This window comes from Scleropages formosus, chromosome 15 (genome assembly GCF_900964775.1).
Source record: "Scleropages formosus chromosome 15, fSclFor1.1, whole genome shotgun sequence".
Classification (NCBI taxonomy): domain Eukaryota; kingdom Metazoa; phylum Chordata; class Actinopteri; order Osteoglossiformes; family Osteoglossidae; genus Scleropages; species Scleropages formosus.
Window position 1 is genome coordinate 20,864,935 of NC_041820.1, and position 20,776 is coordinate 20,885,710.

The window sequence follows — 20,776 nt, forward strand, 5'->3', positions numbered from 1 at the left end:
ATTATGTTTAGCTGACACTTTTCTCCAAAGCAACTTACACTGTAAGTTACAGTGTTGAGGTTACAATTATTTACCCATTCATACAGCTAGGTAATTTTACTGGAACAATTTAGGGTAATTGCTCAAGAGCACTAGAGCTAGAGGGGGAGGCTCAACCTGCAACCTTTGGGTCCAAAGGCAGTAGCGCTAACCACTACACTACCAGCAGATCTCCAAGAAAGCCTATGGAAAGGATGTTGATAGACCTTCCTACTGTGTGATTGTGCAAGTGTCCAAAATAAATATGAAATCATAATGAAAACACATTTAAACCACAGTTTTTTTATTCCGTCATTTAATTACACCCATGGACAACACAACACAGTGCAGACTTTGGTTTAGTTTTGCTGAGTGAGGCCATTTTTACTATGAAGAATATCATGAAATATTTCACATGATTAAGGATTCAGGGAGACAAAAGCGGGGCTGATTACCAAAAAGCTCAGACGAAAACAGGAATGCAGCCAGTGGGTATAAAGACCCCTTCCCCCACAGGTGTAGTAAAGCGATGGACGCTGTCTCTCTTATCTTGCGCATACAGGCGATAGATACGAGGCAAATAACAGGTCCTCGTGTCGGAGCGAAATAACGGACTGGCTCTTTAAATCCGCAGGCGTTCCGCGCTTGTACTGTATAAAGAGAGAAATCCTTTTAAATGGGTTTGACAGTTTCCAAACAGGCCACGCCTTATTCATAAATACTGGAATCTTATTTGCTTGTGTGCCGGACACCTTGAGCCCGATTGGTCCTTCCTTTCGTTTTGGTGCCTCAGAACTGTGAGACGCTGAATATTGGGTTACAGTGTAGCAAAATGGCGGCTGTCATTCAGAATCCACTCAAAGCGTAAGTAATTTCCAAAATTCGCTACAATTGCAATTCATTTACTCATTTGTGTGTATTATTGGAAACCGCGAGAAAGGGCAGCCACGAACGAATAGCAGTGAAGTACGGTTGTTAATGCGTGTTTCAACATTTGCCTTGCTAGTTACATCTGACAATATCTAGCTGGTTAAAACTAGTGTCCGGTAGCAATGCGTTGCAGCAATTACACAGTGAAATAACTTCCAAACTTGACGCAAAAAATTGTACAGCTTTGCAGTTGCTCCTGTAAGAATTCAAATGGTCATAGCGGCTTGTGCTCAGTTAGAGAGGTAGCGATTCTGCCCGTTATTTTTCTGGACTCAAAATGTACTAGTTAATTCAGTCCTGTGAGCGCCGGACCAGTCCGACTTGTGCACATGCTGCGTTTATTTCCCAGAACTGTTAGTTTATTGTTCCACTTTTCTACTGGAGGAAAGTCGTGCTTTTTCATTTGGATTCCATCTTTATTGCACGATTATCCCTTTGTTTTTATCATGCGTAACGGCGAAGACGTCAGTAGGCTGATGTCTTATTGAAACTCCCTCAACTTGGTTGGTAAACGATTAATTAATTGCAGAGTGTAGAAGTTATTATTATTATTATTATAATTATTATTATGGTACAGTGACCGTGGGAGGGTTGGCAGGTCCGGGCTGTCCGGAGACGGAGCCGTTCCCCCTGCACGCCAGCTCCGGGCATGTGTCGCTTCTCGTGCTCTTATCAATTTTTTCGTGACGTCGACTAATAAGCTGGCTATTGTTGGCTTCTGCGGCTTCTTCGGTTTGTGGATGAATAAGTGATCCAACCGGAAGATCATTTGCAGGTGTACATCATCATCATGTATATTTTTTGTCGTGCCGTCAAAACTACGCATGCTGCACAACATTTGATCATGTCTAGTTGTTTGTCGAGATATGTTTAATGAAGTAATTTAATTTGAGTGCCCCGCCGCCGTGCGTAAATAAATTTATAAAACGTCTTGGTCAAATGCTGCCCACTAGACCCTCGTTACCTAAATAAATCAAATGACTGTCTGTGTGTTTACCTGCAGGCGTAAGTTTTAATATATCGCGTCTATGCCATAGTTTACCGTATTTCATTAATATTTTTACCGCTCTGCGAATTTCAACACGAAATTCCCTTCAGCGACTTCGGGAACTTTGCAGGTAGTTCGTGAAAATACAATGACTGGTTGATACTCGATAACACAGCTATTTATGGCAGCAGTTTCCACACGAGAGAGTCGACTGAGTCTGCGTGGACTGAGTGTCACACGTGCGGGTTCTAGCGCGAGACCGTAGCCCCGCTTCGGGACACCAGGACAGTGTGTGTTCGCTTGGCCTATACACCGCCGCGGCTCTTTGAATCTGGCTTTATAAACACTGTTGTGTTTGAACTTTATCCTATTTCACTTTATGAACATCAGTGTGTTCGAGTCTTATTTCCATTTCACTATATATACACTAGTGTGTTTTGCCTCATTCCATTTCAGTATAGTTACTGCGGTGTTTGAACCTCATCCATTTCCCTCTTAGGCTCTATTCCATTTCCCTTTATATGCACTACTGCATTTGCGCCTCATTCCATCTCGCTTTATAAGCAGGACTCTGTTTGAGTTTTATTCCATTTCACTTTATATACAGTACTATGTTTGAACCTTATTAATTTCAGCTTATATACACTGTTTGGGCCTATTGTGTTTCACTTTAAACACAGCACTGTTTGAGTTTTATTCCATTGAAATACTCTCGAGTACATCTATACTGTATCTTTTGTTGGCTTATTCCATTTCACTTTATGTACATTACTGTGTTTGAGCCTTATTAATTTCAGTTTATATATAATACACTACTCTGTTTGGGCCTTATTCTGTTTCACTTTATATGCAGTACTGTTTTTGAGCCTTATTAGTTTCAGTTTATATACACTACTCTGTTTGGGCCCTATTCTGTTTCACTTTATATACAGTACTGTGTTTGAGCCTTATTCATTTCAGTTTATATACACTACTGTTTTTGAGCCTTATTAATTTCAGTTTATATACACTTCTGTTTTTGACCCTAATTCATTCCAGTTTATATACAGTACTGTGTTTGAGCCTTGTTATTTTCATTTTATATACACTACTGTGTTTGGGCCTTATTGTGTTTCACTTTATACACAGCACTGTGTTTGAGTTTAATTCCATTTCACTTGATATACTCTCAAGTACATGTATACTGTATCTTTTGTTGGCTTATTCCATTTCACTTTATGTACATTACTGTTTTTGAGCCTCATTACTTTCAGTTTATATACACTACTGTGTTTTGGCCTTATTCTGTTTCACTTTATATACATACAGTACTGTGTTTGAGCCTTATTAATTTCAGTTTATATACACTACTGTTTTTGAGCCTTATTAATTTCAGTTTATATACACTTCTGTTTTTGACCCTAATTCATTCCAGTTTATATACAGTACTGTGTTTGAGCCTTGTTATTTTCATTTTATATACACTCCTGTGTTTGGGCCTTATTGTGTTTCACTTTATACACAGCACTGTATTTGAGTTTTATTCCATTCCACTTGATATACTCTCGAGTACATGTATACTGTAGCTTTTGTTGGCTTATTCCATTTCACTTCATATACATTACTGTGTTTGAGCCTCATTAATTTCAGTTTATATACACTGCTCTGTTTGGGCCTTATTCTGTTTCACTTTATACACAGTACTGTGTTTGAGTTTTATTCCATTTCACTTGAGATACTTTTGAGTACATGTATACTGTATCTTTTGTTGGCTTATTCGATTTCACCTTATGTACATTGCTGTGTTTGGCCCTTTTTCCATTTCACTTTATGTACATTACTCTGTTTGAATGTTATTAATTTCAGTTTATATACTGTGCACTACTGTGTTTCGACCTTATTCTGTTTCACTTTATATGCAGTACTGTCTTTAAGCCCTGTTCCGTGTGCTTGTGTACACTTCTGTGTTTGGCTTTTTTCTCATCGTACACACTGCTGTGATAAGGCCTTTATTGTTTCATTTGTTACACACTACTGTGTTGGTTTTATCCCTTTTCTCTCTGTATACACTGCTATGGTAAGGCTTTGTTCCATTTTGTCCTATATGTAGTACTGTGTTGTAAATGAGAGGACAGTGTGAAGGTGGTCTCATTATGAGGTCATGCGGGATCCCTTCACCTGTACCGCTGAGAAATCACCTCACTTCTGTGACGCTTAAAGTACCACAGTAGGTGCACTTCCAGGCATCACAAAATGAAAACAGTCACATTTACAGTTAACGCTTGTAATGCTAGCAGTTAACGCCAAATCATAAGAAACTTCTGATGGAAAAATTCCCTTGATAACAAAACTGAGACACACTCAAGGTGCATGGATGAGTGCTGTAACATGCTCTTGAGTATCTGTAGGAGTGTTTTACTTGAGAAAAACATTAGCCCTTTTTGTATTAATTCTGTTATTGTGTTAATTCTTTTAAATATGAGTATGAACACTTTTTGCCCCACATTACACGAGGACAAACTGATCTGAGAAAGGCTTTATGACAGCCTTGTGTTTTAATTGATGTTGACTTAAGTACTGGAGTTTTTGAGAGAGGTACAAACATCCTGCACTGAAAATAATAAGCGAAGCACTCAACTCCAACAGACAATGGACACAGGTATTAGTAAGAAAAAGAGGCAGCGCTCAGAACCATAGAAAAATTAAGTATCTTGCATAAATGCACAGACACGTCTCAGCTCGCAGCCTTCTTCAGTTCATATACACAACAGAGCTGGAAAACATGCGATGCTGTCTTTATGTTGTTGAGATTAATGGTGAGAATATTGTAAGTACAGTACTTCCTCAATTTACAAACTTTCTGCTTATGAACTGTCAGAGGTAAAAACACACCTGCAGAATGACCATTAGAAACCAACCTGGCATTACAGTTTGTTCTTTCCTGTACCAAATGGTTGTCATAAATTTAGTATTGTTAATGTGGACAGATTTCATGAGCGCTCCCAACAAATAGTTTTGCTTTTAATATTTATATCACAGCACAGGCTCCCATTCTTTGAGCATCATCTTCTCAGCTCTGGCTAATAATTTATGCTGTACTTCAATATATTACAGAATGTTGACAAATAATAAAAGAAAAAAATGTTGAATTAGCATAAAATTGACAACATGGATCTCTGGTTTCCTGTTGGGTTCGTAAGTTGGAGATCGACTCATGCCAAATTCATGCAGTAAAGTGTGTATATATAGTAGGGTCTCCATGTTTTGCCTGAAGTTTCATCCCTTTCCTCTTTTCCTCATGCTGCACTGTATATTTGGAAGCTATTACCTATGAAAAGTGCGAGCACACCTGCTGGAAACTAGTTTCTTTCATGAGGCTTTAGGTGAAAATAAATTGATCAGGAAGTGAGCTGACATGTGTCCCCAGGTCTTCTGCAGCATTTGTAGGACAGAGATGCAGAGATGTAGGACATTTGAAGGCTGCTTTGCATCACTCCTCACTGCATTTTGCCCCATACAGGTATCGCCCAAATGGCCAAGGTGCATTCACTCTTTTCACTAGTATGTTACATAGCCTGCATTGCAGTATAACTCTATCGACATATTATACTCATTACTATACATTATCACACTCTTTTGTACAAGTTTTTCCATTATTCGTTTTTAGCACTTATTTGTCTTCATCCAAGTATAAAGGGTTCTTAAATGGAAAGGGGATTATAAACCTTATTGTCACTGAAAATTAAATAGGGTTTTGCCTTATAATCTTTATATTTATTCATTTAGCTGATGCCTTTCTCCAAAGTGACTTAGAAAATTAAGCTTCTTATAATTATTTACCCATTAATACAGCTGGGAAATTTTACTAGAGCAATTAAGAGTTAGTACCTTGCTCAAGAGTACTAGAGCTGAAGGTAGGGTTTAAAACTGCCACCTTCAGGTCTAAGGCAGCACCTTTAACCACTACACCATCAGTTGCTTAGTCCTCTCAGTCCTTTTTTCTGTCACTAAATATGATGATGAATGCTTAAAACAAGTTTTCAATTAAAACATGCGTATGGAAAAACTGATGAAATGCAAGATGTGACGTGCTTTCAGAGAGAGTACGAGTGTTTTTGGAAAGTCTGAATGGTGTTGTCGTATAGTAATGTCGTTTTTGTTTGTGACTCCTATTGTTAGTGTCAACTCTTTTTTTTTTTTCACTTTTATAGCCAATAAGTTTATCCCATTGTCTTGTTCACTTTGTCTCGCTGTTGAATTTATAGTGCTGTGCCTCACACTACGTGCCTGTGTCCTGCCTTTGTGGGAAACCTGTCTGTTGGACGACATTCCTCAGCTGTGTCTGCTAGCACCTTACTGATAAGCTGTTTATTCTGGAGAGCGGAAAAACATAGTTCGTCTTGTTTCCTATTCCAAAACTCTTAAGCCAAATACTACATCATGCTTCATATCGGAGACCCGTGTCTATGTGTCCTTGACAGCTGATTTCAGCAACTGAAGGACTGGGATTTTTTCAGAACCTTACTCTCTGTGGCCTTGAGAAAATCAAGGAGAGTCTCTGAAAGACAGAAAGTCCATCCGGTGTGTGCAGCCAGCTTCTTTTGGAAGGAGTGCCTCCTGGTTTTACGATTTTCACCCCGCTTGTCCACGAGGCCTCCTGCGTATTGGATTACTCTAGATGTGACACGGTGGTGCCATGTCTTGCATCCTGACGTGAGCAAACGAGGTGAGGGGCCTTGCCGCCCAGGTGATGGGCTGTGCACTCTGGGATTTTGCATCCCGCATGTGTGCCAGGACCTTGGGACTCTTCAGCACGCTTTGCTTGCCTTTGTCAAACTTGGCGATGCCTTGTGCAACATGGACGACTGTGTGTTCGGTTCCTGCAAAGTTGCTGCCATACCGCCGTGGATGCGCACTCCTGCTCATCAACGCACACTGCAAACTGATGAGGCGTGTGCAAATCAGTGCTGAGACTCTCCCGTTCCCCCCATGCTCATACTTCCATTGTTCTGTCTGGTGAGACACTCAGGCTCTTTGAGATGGGAGGGGTGGGGCTTGCGGAGGGCTGGGCGCTGTGCCTTTAAGTGGAGGAGAGATGCAAATTAGCTGAGTCCCAGGATCCCAGGGCCCATCTGTCATGAGGTGCTCTGACAGAGGGGAGGTGCTGGACGCGGGCGGAAGCTCCATCTGCTCCTCTGTGGAGCCAGGGGCGGCTCGGCACCAAAGCCGTCCCCGCTGTGAGCCCCTGCAGGCACCACCGTTGCTGCTCAAGCTTTCTGTGCCTTGAAAGTAGCATTGAAACCTGTGGTCAGCAGGTGGCGTAGTGGTTAGAGCCTTGCACTCGGAGGACCCAGGCTCAATTCCTACCTCCTGCTTTTGTACCCTTGAGCAAGGTACTTACCCTAAATTGATATGGCATAAATTACCCTGGTGTATGAGAGGGTAGATCGCTGTAAGCAGCTTAACACAGTAAGTCACACTGAGGAAGAGGATCAAGGCAAGTAAATAAAAAATTAAAATAATAATAGTAATACCCCTTGTTTCTCTACTATGTACACGTTGCCACAGCTCCTGCAAGTCCCTTGACACGAATGTACCAGCACCGCAGGGACTGCTGTGAGTTGTGTGACCTTAGTGTGCTGTCATCTGCCGTTTTGGCTGCTTGTCCTCTTGTTGAGGTGCGTCTGGTTGAGCAGGGCATTCGTGGGCGCTGTTTGAAAAGTCAGCGCCTTCTGCAGGCTGACAGTGCGAGAGCTGAGAACAGCACAGATTGTCTTCAGTCTCTTTCCAGTGATTCCTCTATCCGTCACCGATCACTTGCACCTCCCCAGCAGGGGTACTCGGAGAACACACGCCTCGAAGGCCCTTCTCTTTAAAAGCCACGCCTAATGAAGGATATCAAAGCACTATAATTAGCCACCGTCCTGTATTTCAGACTTAATTTCACGCATTTTTCAGATCCTAATGAGTTACGCTTGACACTAATGCGGTTGGGGCTCATGTGCACGTGCACGCTGGTCCAGCGCTATGGGGCGCAAGGTGGAATACTGGCACCCAGGCACTGTTGTGATGGTTCTCTTCCCGTTGATACCTGCAGCTCAGTGGAAATCTTCTGCCACCACTTATTTAAATTGATCCTTTGTGTCTCTGTTTATATATGGAACATTTAAAGGGTCCCTTTAGCTCAGTTACACGGAAAGCATACTGTTTGTGCCAGGTCTTCCAGCCTGTTCCATCAGCTCGTGAGCCATCATTGTCCAGGCTGTGTTATTTGTGAATCATGCCTTGTTCCTGTAGTTTGGTTGGCTGTTGGCATGTGGTGCAGCTTACAGTACTTGTGCCGTGCATCTCCTGGGCTGCCCACTTGGATGTAGGTTCAATTTCAGTTTAGTCTGTAGGGAGTTTAAATATTCTCCCTGTGTTTGTATAAGCTTCCTTGGAGTGCTCGTGTTTCCTCCTGCAGTCTAAAGACCTGTTCTTGTGTTGGATTGGTGACTTCAAAGAGACCTTGGTGTGTGTTTGTGTGAGCGAGTGTGTGTGTTTCACTGCTCTGCTCCATGAATGGGTGAACAACTGTAGGTAATTTAGTGCAGTGTATCAAACCCAGTAAATCACCTTGGATAAAGTTGCCAGCTAAACACCAGTTAATAATCATTGTATGTTGCTTTGGAGAAAAGTGTCTGCCAAAAGAGTAAACATAAATTGTGGCTGGTTGCCATGCTACCCTCCACTGCTAGCTGCGGTTGTAACCTCCTGCAAGGGATGTGTGAGTTGTGAGCGAAACCAGAGGCCTTTGCTGTGCCACCCCTCCCCACCCGTCACAATGATTTGTGCACGGTCTCGCAGACGAACACAGAGCAACAAACCAAACGGTGCGGGAGACAAGATTGCACTTACGATCCCACAACTTGACACCGTTTGTGTGTGATTCCTTCTCACACTTCTTCTGTTTCTCAGTTGATAAACCTGCAGGGGAAGAGTCTTCTGGCTTGAGGAATGTGCCTTCTCCCAGAGATCCTCACAAACAGGGCCACCATAGTCTGCGTGGACTGCAGAGGACTCGTACACGACTCCCCCACCCATCTGTACACTGGCCTGCAGAAAGACCAGCAGAGCATGTGTTTAAAATCATGGTGCATGAAGTGATCCAACTAGGTCTATTTAGGCATGTAGATAAAACAGGCAGGGCTGTGAAGGGATGCTGCAAAAAATAAACCCATCTATCACAATGCATGGAGGGATCATTGAAACAGGCAAGCGTTTGACAGTTGGAGCACAGCTTAAAATCTGCATTGCTGCGTATAGTTAGCCGAAAGTTAAGTTAAGTGCAGCTACCATGGTAAACTCTATGAAACATGTGCTGGATATGTAGACTATATAGTGACTGCCAGTCCAGTGCCTTCTGAAGATCAGTGTGAAGCAAGAAAAAAATAACAGGAATACAAATGTTTTTAATAAGTCATTATTATGAAAGAAGCTACAGACATTTATTAGTATAATTAATAATTATAACACCAGTCATCTGTGGTGTCAGCAGTGAAAGACGTTTAAATCAATATATATGTGAGTTTCTAAAGCAACTTGAATTGGACAACAGACCTGAAAGGAGGCCAGATAACTGGTGTTCAAAAGCACCATCAGCTGCAAGGAATAGGAATGACTGTTTTACAAGTAATATAGTTTAGAGTCAGTGAAACAATGTCACAGAAGAGAAAAAAAAAGATGAATTAAGAGAAATACTGTTCCCAAGTTGAAGCTCATTGATGTAAATGTACAAACATTTAACACCATAGTTACTAGAAACCATGAAACAACTACAAGAGGTGCAAGAAATGAGCCCAGAATAGAACAAACACTTCTCAGACCCAGTGTCAAGTCTTCACAGAGCTGCTATGGAAAGTAACCTGCTGTAATGAGCAGTGGAAATAATTTGTGTGGTCTCATGATCAGTCTTTAACTCCTTTTGTCTTCAACTGAACGAATTTATATAGAGCCAACGGATGTCTTAAACATGCATTACCTTTAGCCAGCTGTCAAACATAGTGTGGGATCCACATGGTATACATAGCCATCTCTTGGGAGTCCCCTAAATGAATTTGAGTGGTTTTCCGAGCACTACAATGAAGTGCTGTTGCCTTCTCAGTAACCATATCCAAACATCACCAAAGCTTAATGGAAAGTTCTGTGAGGACTCGAAGCAGGTCCTCCATATCCTATCCATATGGTAATTACTGGATATGTTTTGGTATTTCCATTATTTCCATTCCATTTCCCCTTCACTTATATGTTAATAAGCACTCAGTTTTATAATCCAGGAGCATCAAAGGAGTAACTACCCCTGATTTCACACAAAATGTGAAATCATCCTAAAAATTCTCTAGTCCCACACTAGAAAGAGAACCTCATAAACTGGGAGATGGGAATCAATACTGTAGGCATTTAGTAATGGAAAATGAGATTAATGGGGCAGATTTTTGGGCTCTGTTGATGAGAAAGGTTGATTGGAAAGCTTTGTGTGTGTGGATGTGTGTGTGTGAGAGAGAGAGACCATTTCCTGATCACTTTGTTTACAGTGTCAATATTTGTGGGACTCTGGAGGGCAGTTTTCAGATGACTACTGCATAAGACTAACTGCTCCAAGAAAAATGTTTAATCCAATAGCACAAAAGAGCTCACCTGGCATGGTCAGGTTATGGTCCCTCACCATATCTCTACTGTTTCTCTTCTTGTGCTTCCGGTTTATGATTAGTACGTAGACCAGGAGGATCAGCAGTATTTCCACAGTGGACATTACCGTACCTGTATTCGCACCCACTCACCACAGGACCTTACACATAAATCAGGGCTATCTGTAAACATATCTGTTGTATTGGAGCTAAAAGGATTTTCTGGATGAGAGTCATTGTGACTGTTAAAACCTACCGTAGGTGTGTAGTGCCAGGAGGCCTTGTAACCGTTCCTTCAGGCTTCTGAGATACACATGGTTTGAGGTTCATTATCTGCTTTGCCAAGTTGTGAGCGGCCCCTTCTGAAACTGTCTTTATTGGATTAGCATGTCGTGCGCTAGGCCACGTAGAGTGACACAGAGCCAAGGACAGCACCAGTTAGCACGATGCTGTCAAAGTGCATGTTCTCAGTTCTGCATAGTTCTTTCCCCATCACTGTTTGTCTATTAATATCAAATGTAAGGTGTAGTCGGATTTTTGCGTACAGTGGAGGCATGGACCACGGAGAACCATTCAGAGAACCAGCAAAACCCATGGTTACCACTTCCGGTCTACACTCCCCCAGCGCTTTAATGTTCATCGATCAGGTGGGTATCGGGAAGTGGAGTCAGCCATATCCAAGGGGCACAGCATGCCTCGTCGCGACCCTAAATAATGAATTGTCTCATGGGTTAATGAACATGTAATGAGTTTGCACGGTTCTGCACGGCTTATCAATGTGCTGAGGGGGTGAGGGGGGACAGAGCTGTGGTTCTAGCCCCTCATGTCTCCTTTTCCCCTGTTATTTTATTTTTTTTCTTTTTTTTAATGGCAGTGCTACTAAAGGGACTCGACTTTGATGAATAACACCCCTCGCTCTTCCCCCTTCCAGCTCAGTGTGCTGTTTCCAGGCACAGGAGCACCCCCCCACCTACACCCACCCCCACCTCCAACCCCCAGTCAGCCGTGCTAGAGACCCCCTCCACCCCCACCCTCGTCCTCATAACCAGATTCAAATTTAAAGGTTGTGGGTCTCACAATGTGTCGGGGTGGGGTGGCTTTAGCACATTTTTCCTGCATGTCCGAACTCTCCGCCCCTCTCGCTGCCCTGTGCTCCCAAGAAGGAGACGGCTCCTTTGTTAAACTGCAGCCAACGAGGTGTGGTCACGTGGACCGAGGAGTCAAGTGGCAGTCCGAGGGGGGGCTGGAAATGGGCGAACCTGAGCCATGGGCTTCAGCCCAAAAAAAACAGCTGTTTTCTGTTGCTTGGTCCATAAAGAGTTAACCAAGTGAATTTATTCGGGGGGGGCTCTGTGGCCAGCCAGACCCTATTCCTTCTGGTGTCCCTAGTGCCTAGTACAGAAAGAGCTGCAGATGAAAGCTGCCTGTGAAACCCAGCCTCTGCATTACTGTGTGTGTGTGTGTGTGTGTGTGTGTGTTTGTGTGTGTGTGTGTGTGTGTGTGTGTTGTAGCTCTTTGAGACCCTGAGAGTGGGAAGGAGAGCAAGGCAGACAGCAGCGTGCCACTCGGCTGGTGGCCCGGGCTGGTGCTGATCCTTGTTGTGGAGGAGCCGCTCCGTCTGAGCACCTGATGATACTTCAGCTGTCTCTGGTGCTCCTCACATCACTGCTCAGATGCTCAGATGGAGTGAGCGAGAGCAGGAGCATGAATGGGTGAGACAGCGGGTGGGAGGGTGTGCGGGGCGCAAAGGATGGAGATGGGATAATGCGAGAGAGAACGGGGATGTGCAGCAGGGGGACAAGGAGGAAAGGAGGATAGGGCAAGGTAATGGGAAAGTCTAAGGGACAGGGGAAAGCAGAAATCAAGGGGAAATAAAGAGCTTAAGCATACGCAGAGTGAGAAGGAGGTAAAGATGGAGGGAGAGCGAGTGAGTGAGGGAGAGGGGGTCTGGCCCGGGCATGCTGCTGTATCAGCAGACCCAACTGGTCTTGTCATCACTGGTGACATGAAACCACGACATCAGTAGTAACGCTGCACTCGGCCTCTGAAACATCTTACGTTTTATCATATTTTACCTGTATATTGTATTTGACTAGGTAGGTAGTTGAATGGATGATAGATAGATAGATAGATGGATGGACTGATGATAGATAGGGAATTTATTGATCCTGATGGAAATTGCAGTGGCTGCTCTGTCTGTTTTGCAGATGCTTAACTTTATTGGTGATGTTTCCTAGAACTGCCTGTTTTGAAAATCATTTTAAATTCTGATGTTATATAACCCGACAGTAGGACTGGAACAACGCACCATTATAGCTTCACGAGCTGCACACCCAGTGGAGCTGCCCCTCCAGCGCTACGGTGGCTCTGTGTCCTGCTGCTGTAGAGTGTTCTGGCTCGTTCCACACAGGAAGTGTCTCGCAGGCCTTCATCTTTCCGGATGCCCCAATCTCCGGATGACTTTCGTTCAGGCATAACAGTGGCAAAACATTGCTCCTGGCTTGGTCCAGTTGGCTTGTGGTTGCTGGTTCCCTTGTTTTACTGCAGTTACTGTGTGGGACTCCAGCCGAGGGCCCCGGATGCCTCAGTGCCAGGATCACGGTGCCACTTAATATAAGTTCTCCATCAGTTTGTCATCATGTGAAGTCATATCTGTCAGAACAGGCCAGTTTTTTGTAAAATTATCTGTGGGTGTCTGTGTGGAGGCAGCTGGTATCGTGGTGGTTGGTACTGCTGCCTTTGGATCCTAAGTTCAAATCGCATCTCCAGCTGTAGTACCCTTGAGGAAGGTACTTACCCTGAATTGCTCCAGTAAAATTACCCAGCTGTTTAAATGGGTAAATAATTCTAAGTACCTTAACACTGTAAGTCGCTTTGGAGAAAAGCATCAGGTAAATGAATAAATGTGTATAGATATACTTTAATTTACGGTTAGTTGAAATGTTTGCTGCCGCTCTAGCCACTGTGTATGTGTTGACTTTGCCGGTGCAGGTTTTGACCCTGGTCCACGCTTGCCAAGCAATAATGCCTCTCTAACTGTAACCGATTAGATGTCTGTTTGATTCCAGTTGAAACCGCCAACTGTGAGGTCCCCCAAGCAGGAGCAGGGCTGACCTTTAAAAATCACCTTGCACAGTCACAGTGATCGTGCGCTCATCTCAGGGTGTGTGTTGTGGCTCATCTCACCAGCCCACCTTTGCCAGGAAGTAGAACTGCTGTTTATGTAACTGCCACCTTGGCTACATATGACACATAGTAGCCTTAACAGAGAGCCTGCTGATGGTGGATGCCCCCCCCCCGCCGCCATTAAATTCACTGTTGTCTGCCTACCATGTCCCTCCACCCCCTCCTCACCATGCTTTCAAGCACACACATTCTCTTCTTCTCCATCAGCATCATACGACTACATTCACGGCACGTGTTCACACACCAAATGCCGTGCGTCCCCTTCGCAACATCGAGACAGGGCCCAGCTGTGCAGGGGGTCTATAGGGCCCCTGGGGAAAAAACAAAGGCACGTCTTGGAGGTGGGGGGCGGGGTCTGAGAGGGAGTGGAGCAGAGACCAGACAGCACCACCCCCATCCGAATCGCTGTCTCCTGGCTCTCATTAGGGGCAGCTGTGGCAGTTTCTCGATCAAGACTCAGCTTTTCCTGCTGGGGTGCAGATCGTGGAAGGGCTGCCAGTGGGAGCGGAGCTGGAAAGTACCCCTTCTGGGCTAGCCATGTGCACCTTTTGGGTAGCTGGAGTTACACCTTTTATCTAGCCAGGGTAAAACCACGGTGAAACGGCATTGCTAAGTGGTTTGGAATTAATTACGGCAAAGTGGTGTAAAATTACATTGGCTCTGTTTTGGGTTGCTTTGTCTTCAAATATTTACCTGTGTCGTCCGCAGGAATGCCGATATGCAGCAATCAGGACTGCGGGGCCGAATTAATTACATAGCTTCCTGGGCAAGTTGTCGTAAACCTTGTGAATCAAGAGCCGCAATGAAATCACTTAGGGGCTGTGTTGCGGGTTACAAACTCCTTTCCTTTACCAGTTACTGTATTCACTGTGAGTAGTATGCCCAGATTATTTAGATATGGGCACATGTGTCCCAGTAAGTAATTGAGCTGTTTTTATGGTATCTGTGTACACCGATCAGCCACAACATTAAAACCACTGATAGGCGAAGTGAATAATATTGATTATCTTGTTACATGGCACCTGTCAAGGGATGTGATATATTAGGCAGCAAGTGAACAGTCAATTCTTGAATTTCATGTGCTGGAAGCAGTAAAAATGGGCAACCGTAAGAATCTGAGCGACTTTAAAAAGGGCCTAATTGTGATGGCTACACAACTGGGTCAGAGCATCTCCAAAACGACAAGTGTTCCTGGTATGCAGTGGTTAATACCTACCAAAAGTGGTCCAAGGAAGGACAACCGGTGAACTGGTGACAGGGTTATGGGTGCCCAATGCTCATTGATGTGGGTGGGGAGCGAAGGTTAGCCCGCCTGGTCCGATCCCACATAAGAGGTACTTTAGTACAAATTGCTGAGAACCTTAATTCTGGCCATGGTAGAAAGGTGTCAGAACACACAGTGTATTGCAGCTTATTGCCTATGAGGCTGTGTAGCCGCAGACGGGTCAGAGTGCCCATGCTGACCCCTGTCCACTGCCAGAAGCACCTACAGTGGGCACGTGAGCATCAGAACTGGACCATGGAGCAATGGAAGAAGGTGGCCTGGTCTGATGAATCACGTTTTCTTTTAGATCATGTGGATGGTCGAGTGCATGTGTGTCCTATACCTGGGGAAGAGATGGCAGCAGGATGCAATATGGGAAGAAGGCAAGCCAGCAGAGGCAGTGTAATGCTGTGGGCAGCGTTCTGCTGGGAAACCTTCGGTCCTGGCATTCATGTGGATGTTACTTTAACATGTACCACCCACCTAAAGATTGTTGCAGACCATGTACACTCCTTCATGGCAACAGTATTTCCTGATGGCAGTGGCCTCTTTCAGCAGGATAACGCGCCCTGTCAAACTGCAAAAGTTGTTAAAAAGATCAAGGTGTTGACTTGGCCTCCAAATTCCCCAGATCTAAATTCGATCGAGCATTTGTGGGATGTGTTGGAAAAACAAGTCTGATCCATGGAGGCCCCACCTCGCAACATGCAGGACTTAAAGGATCTGCCGCTAACGTCTTGGTGCCAGATACCACAGGACACCTTCAGAAGTCTTGTGGAGTACATGCCTCAATGAGTCAGAGCTGTTTTGGCAGCACGAAGGGAACCTACACAATATTAAATAAGTGGTTTTAATGTTTGAGCTGATCTATCTATCTATCTATCTATCTATCTATCTATCTATCTATCTATCTATCTATCAAAAGGAAAATCCCACTCAGCTGTGTTAATTTGCCCTCTGTGCACTAGTAGATTCCCTCAAGGGGATGAAGGTCTGTTTTCCATCTTTAAACTGTAACCAAACAGTGATGTTCAGTATGCTCCTGTTGTCCCCACAGTTGCTAGCCTGGAGGCAAAAGCAAATCTACTGTGTCATCACATTTGACCAGTAAAATTTGGTCTTGAGATGCCTCCTGAGCCCATACCGGATCCATAGCTGGGCCCACATGTGCTTGTTGCGCATTCACGGGCACGTTGTCTGCCAGCACTGTGGCTCTTTGTGCCCCAGGCCGGTCCCCGGCAGTGCCTCTCTCTTTGTGAGGGCTGACATACCAGACATTTCTGTGCATCTGTGTGCCGGACTGGGAGTGCTGATCTAATCGGGGAGAGTGAGGTGGGCCGAGAGCACAGCCGGTATGGAGCAGAGGGAGGGATGGCCAGGACCCAGGATCCATGCATCCCCAACCACTCATGAAAACTACCCATGTTTTGGATGTGTATTAATGTTTCATTTGCGGTGTAGGCACTATCCCGTGGGGCCGAAGTGTGTGCGTTTGTCTCTTCAAAATGGCTGCTTGTTGCTGTCAGGGGGGCCATAATTGAGAACATGTGGTTCTCATCGATTCGTCCCGCAGATCCCCTGCTGTGGTGGGAGCCGCAGCCACGTGAGCTTTAGGCTGGACCGTGTTGCCAGGTCACTGGCGACCTCCCGGTGCCTAATTGGGACAGCAGTAGTGTGGCCTGGGGGGAATCATTCATTCTTTTCCACGTGTATGTCCATGTGCTGTTCACCCCTAACCCCTGCAACTTCCCTCTGCAATCCTGCACAGGAGACAGCCCCCATTGGAAGGCCTGCTGCAATTAGTGGTGATGGCTCATTTGCGTACGAGCTGCTCAGCTTTCGCGCCTACTTGATGTGTGATTTCACGACCCAGGTTTCGCAGAGAATACTGACATGGGGCAAAAATGTCCTTTGAAGGGTATCCCCCCTCCCTGGCCTTTGCTCTGAGTCGCAATGCATCTCCCTGCTGTGGCTGATTGTTCAAGTCCTGCCCCACCTTTTCCTTTGTGCATGACCCCTGAGTGGTAGTGCTCCCCCTGGTGGCTAGTCACTGCCAACCCTTCCTCCCTGGTCAAGGCAGATGCCTTAAAGCAGGCACCAGGCCGCCTGTGCCACTGCGGTAGAGTCTTGGCGGTCATCTGTTGCCCCCGCCCACCCCATTGCCCTCCCCCTCAGGGCACCTGCAGATATGCATCGATCTGTGCGGTTGCAAAGCAGACCAGTCAGCATCCCGCTGGTCACTGGGCTGAGAAAATCCACCAGCCCCTCATGACCCAGAATCACTGTAATGAAACTGGGCAGCAGGTAGTAAGGAAACAGCAGAGCTGGCTGTGTGACTGCAGTATTGAGGCTTAGCTGAGAGGCCACATCTGCATGGACAGCAGCTGTCAAACCGTCTCAACGTGTTCCTCCCATCTGGAGGGTCTCAAGTCAGCTGTCAGAGAACTGCTTCACCTTCATGAATGGATGGTTTAGTTATTGGGCTGTCAGTTTGACGGTGTGCTTGTGTGTATGAAAAGGAGCACTTGGCCAATCCCTCTACATAGTGGTGCAGGTGAGAGGAGCCAGGCGAACCTGCCCCGCTGCAGTCCAACAGCCCTGGCACAGGCCCAAACCCGGCTCCCCAGGGAACCGTCTCGCAGCCTTCCTCTTCAGGCTCGTCTCCCAGCCTGAACAGCAGTGGCTGTGGTGGCCTGAGTAATTAAAAGCCATAAATTAAGCAGACACAAACAGGGAGTATTGCTGGGGGGGGGGGGGGGGAGCCATCTCACCATGGAGAACAGCTCCATGTCAGCCTCCCTTTCGTCAGAGAAACACTTTCATTCAAAATGGCGTCTCGACTTGAACTCGTCACCTGAGAAGCAGGAGCACGGCGTTTTCAGTGAGTCTGGATTCTGTGTTCCTCATGCATCATTGTGGTGGTCTTTCTGCTGCCACACCTGGGGGGTGTGCAGTTTGGGATGGGGCAAATACTACAGCAGTAGTTATAATTACCACGTTGAACTCAAAGCACCCAGGTTCGATTCCCATCTCCTGCTCTTGTGCCCTTGAGCAAGGTACCTACCCTGAATTGCTGTAGTAAAAATTACCCAGTTGTATAAATGGGTAAATAGTTTTAGGGAGCTTAACACTGTAAGTTGCTTTGGAGAAAAGTGTCAGCCAAACAAGTGGGATGATGAATGTGAGAGAGACACTGAGCCATGTGGAGTGAACCTTCATGCCTTCTCCTGGAAGGACCATGCAAGTTTCTTATATGTCAGGAGATTGTAGACCAGTGGTGACTTTCACTCGGTGAAAAGCATGGCAGACCTACGATCCTGGAGACAGATATGCCAGGAGGATAGCGAGGGGTGCACCGCTCTGGAGAAGGGGTGTCTGCTCGTTGTGAGCAGGTAGTAGGCAGCACAGAGCATTTCACCCTTTCTTCGTGTGCACCTGGTGGAAAGGTGCCCAAGGCTAGATAGGACAGTACTCAGAGCAGTGCTTTACTCATGGTAAAGACACAAATAAGTGCATGTCTAAGATGTCCTTGTAAATTGTAATCAGAGTGAGATAATTAGGGTATCATGTGAAAGAAAGCATTCTTAGAGAAGCATTCCCACATGAAGGAATTGCTAGAAATAGCAGAGCAAACGATTTGGAGACAAAAGTGCACATGACGCAGTCAGTGCAGTTAGCAGTTTTAAAAAGGGTCTTAAAACCCATCTCTTCCGGACTCACTTTGCCCATGATCGCTTAAGTTCATGTAAGGTATAAATATTCATGCCCCTAAGGTATAAATGTTCACTGTCATGCTCGGCTCAATCCTTCACACAGCTACTCCTGCAATGTAACGTAAATGTTTATATGTATCTCAAAAAAAAACTACTGAGAAGGTGATTGGGAGTTTTATGCAGCTACTTGTGTGATGAACATTGGTGCATATGGTGAAGGAAACTAACTACAGCTATGTCTCTTTCTCCTAATGTCATGTACAAATTGTATTTTCTATGAGATGTACTGTACGTCACTTTGGAGAAAAAGCATCTGCTAAATGAATAAATGTAAAAGTAGTGATGTCACTAAGTTTTATTATGATGGAGGTTGTCATTTTGCAGCAAATTTCTTGATATTTATTTTAATATCTTTACTTACTGTCCATCTATCCAGTGGACAGGTATCGGAATGATCAGTTCTACTTGTCGGACTATGAAAATTTGAGCAAATTACCTGTCCCAGGCAGTCAGGCAGCCATTAAAGTCAAAACCTGCAACAATTTTTCATGCAGGCATCAGAGAATTGTGGGGAGGATCGAAGGCAATAAATGTTTTTTGTGTGTTCTGTACCTGGCCAAGACATACTGGAGACAGTGTTCGGAGGCAACGGTGTCCATTTGTTGTGCAGCAGTTAGAATGATGTTCAGTCATATCGCTGTCTCTGCCATGTTTTTCCAGCCTGGGTGACCAGTTCTACAAGGAGGCCATCGAGCACTGCCGCAGCTACAATGCCCGCCTGTGCGCCGAGCGCAGTGTGCGCCTGCCCTTCCTCGACTCCCAGACAGGGGTGGCGCAGAACAACTGCTACATCTGGATGGAGCGGCGCCACCGTGGGCCAGGTGGGTGGACCAAGTAGATTTGCACAGGTAGCCCACTGTCCTGACCACAGGTTTATTTAGAGTCCCTCACGTACACTGCGAACCAATCTTCACACACACTGTCTCCGTGGCCATCCATACCTGATGTATAAATAAGCCAAAGCTCTTGGGGTTAAGCTCTGGGGATTAGGGTTAAGAGGGAAACTACTGAGGTCTGGAATCTGGCTTGGGACATCCATAATGCGCAGTGGCTGCACAGTTCAAGCACAGTGGTGCAGTTGGATTCATTACAGTGACAGCGTGCTACGCTCAGCCAACGACACCCCAGCACTTTCCACTTTCCAAAGGGCTTTGTGCTCTTGCTTGAGACTAATTCCACAGAGACACTTGCCGGAGCCGCAAGGGGGACCAAGAGCCTGCCGCAAATAGCACCAACATCCTGCTCCGCTTAAGCCCATGCCCCACCCTGTATTTAGTGGCATACAGCCTCCTGCTTGGACACAATTATTCCGGGTTTATCATCCCGGCCTGCCATCCACTCCCATGGAGATGACGACGGCAGCAGTAATAATATGAAATACAGTGTAAAAAAATATAACCTGGGAGCGGCTAACAGGAGAGCGCCGCTCCGATGCAGAGGGAGACGGGAGTTCATGATGGGCTCCTGGCTCCTCATGTGTGTTGGCTTCTGTAGCAGCTGGTTATAAAACACGTGTCAGGCCCTGTAACGTGCTGGAAGAAAGTGTGGGGGAAGTTCTGTTGTAGTGGGGAGGGAGATGCATTGGGGGTGTGTATATGTGGGATGAGGGGTGCGGGGGGGTAGCAGAGCTTGGTACAGGAATTGGTTCTTAATGGAACTGTATGTGGACATGTCTGCGTGCGTTTGTGTGTGTGCGTCTGCGTACGTGGCTTAGGCCTGGCTGCAGGGCAGATGTACACCTACCCCGCCCGCTGTTGGAGGAAGAAGAGGAGGCTGCACCCCCCCATGGACCCACAGCTGCGCCTCTGTGAACTGCGGCTTGGTGAGATGGCCGACCTCCCCACTCCCCTCTCTCTCTCTCGCTCGCTCAGCTACCCATTTCTTCCCTCCTGTCCTCCTTCACAACCAGTGTTTACCTCCCACTTCTCCCACTTGCGTTCACTGCCAGGGTGCTCTTCCTCTCAGTCATTCA

At 45.6% G+C, this 20,776-nt stretch overlaps 1 protein-coding gene across 3 annotated transcripts in view; it reads left to right on the top strand.

The window, feature by feature from the left end:
- The first annotated feature begins 828 nt into the window (after nucleotides 1-828).
- The window catches only part of dpf3 (double PHD fingers 3), a 46,906-nt gene continuing 26,958 nt past the window's right edge, over nucleotides 829-20,776 (top strand). For all 3 annotated transcript variants that reach the window (XM_018727680.2, XM_018727681.1, XM_018727682.1), the window contains exons 1-3: nucleotides 829-882; nucleotides 19,465-19,625; nucleotides 20,519-20,626. In XM_018727680.2, coding sequence (XP_018583196.1) covers nucleotides 851-882; nucleotides 19,465-19,625; nucleotides 20,519-20,626 — 301 coding nt within the window. In that variant the 5' untranslated portion in view covers nucleotides 829-850. The remainder of the gene's footprint in view (nucleotides 883-19,464; nucleotides 19,626-20,518; nucleotides 20,627-20,776) is intronic.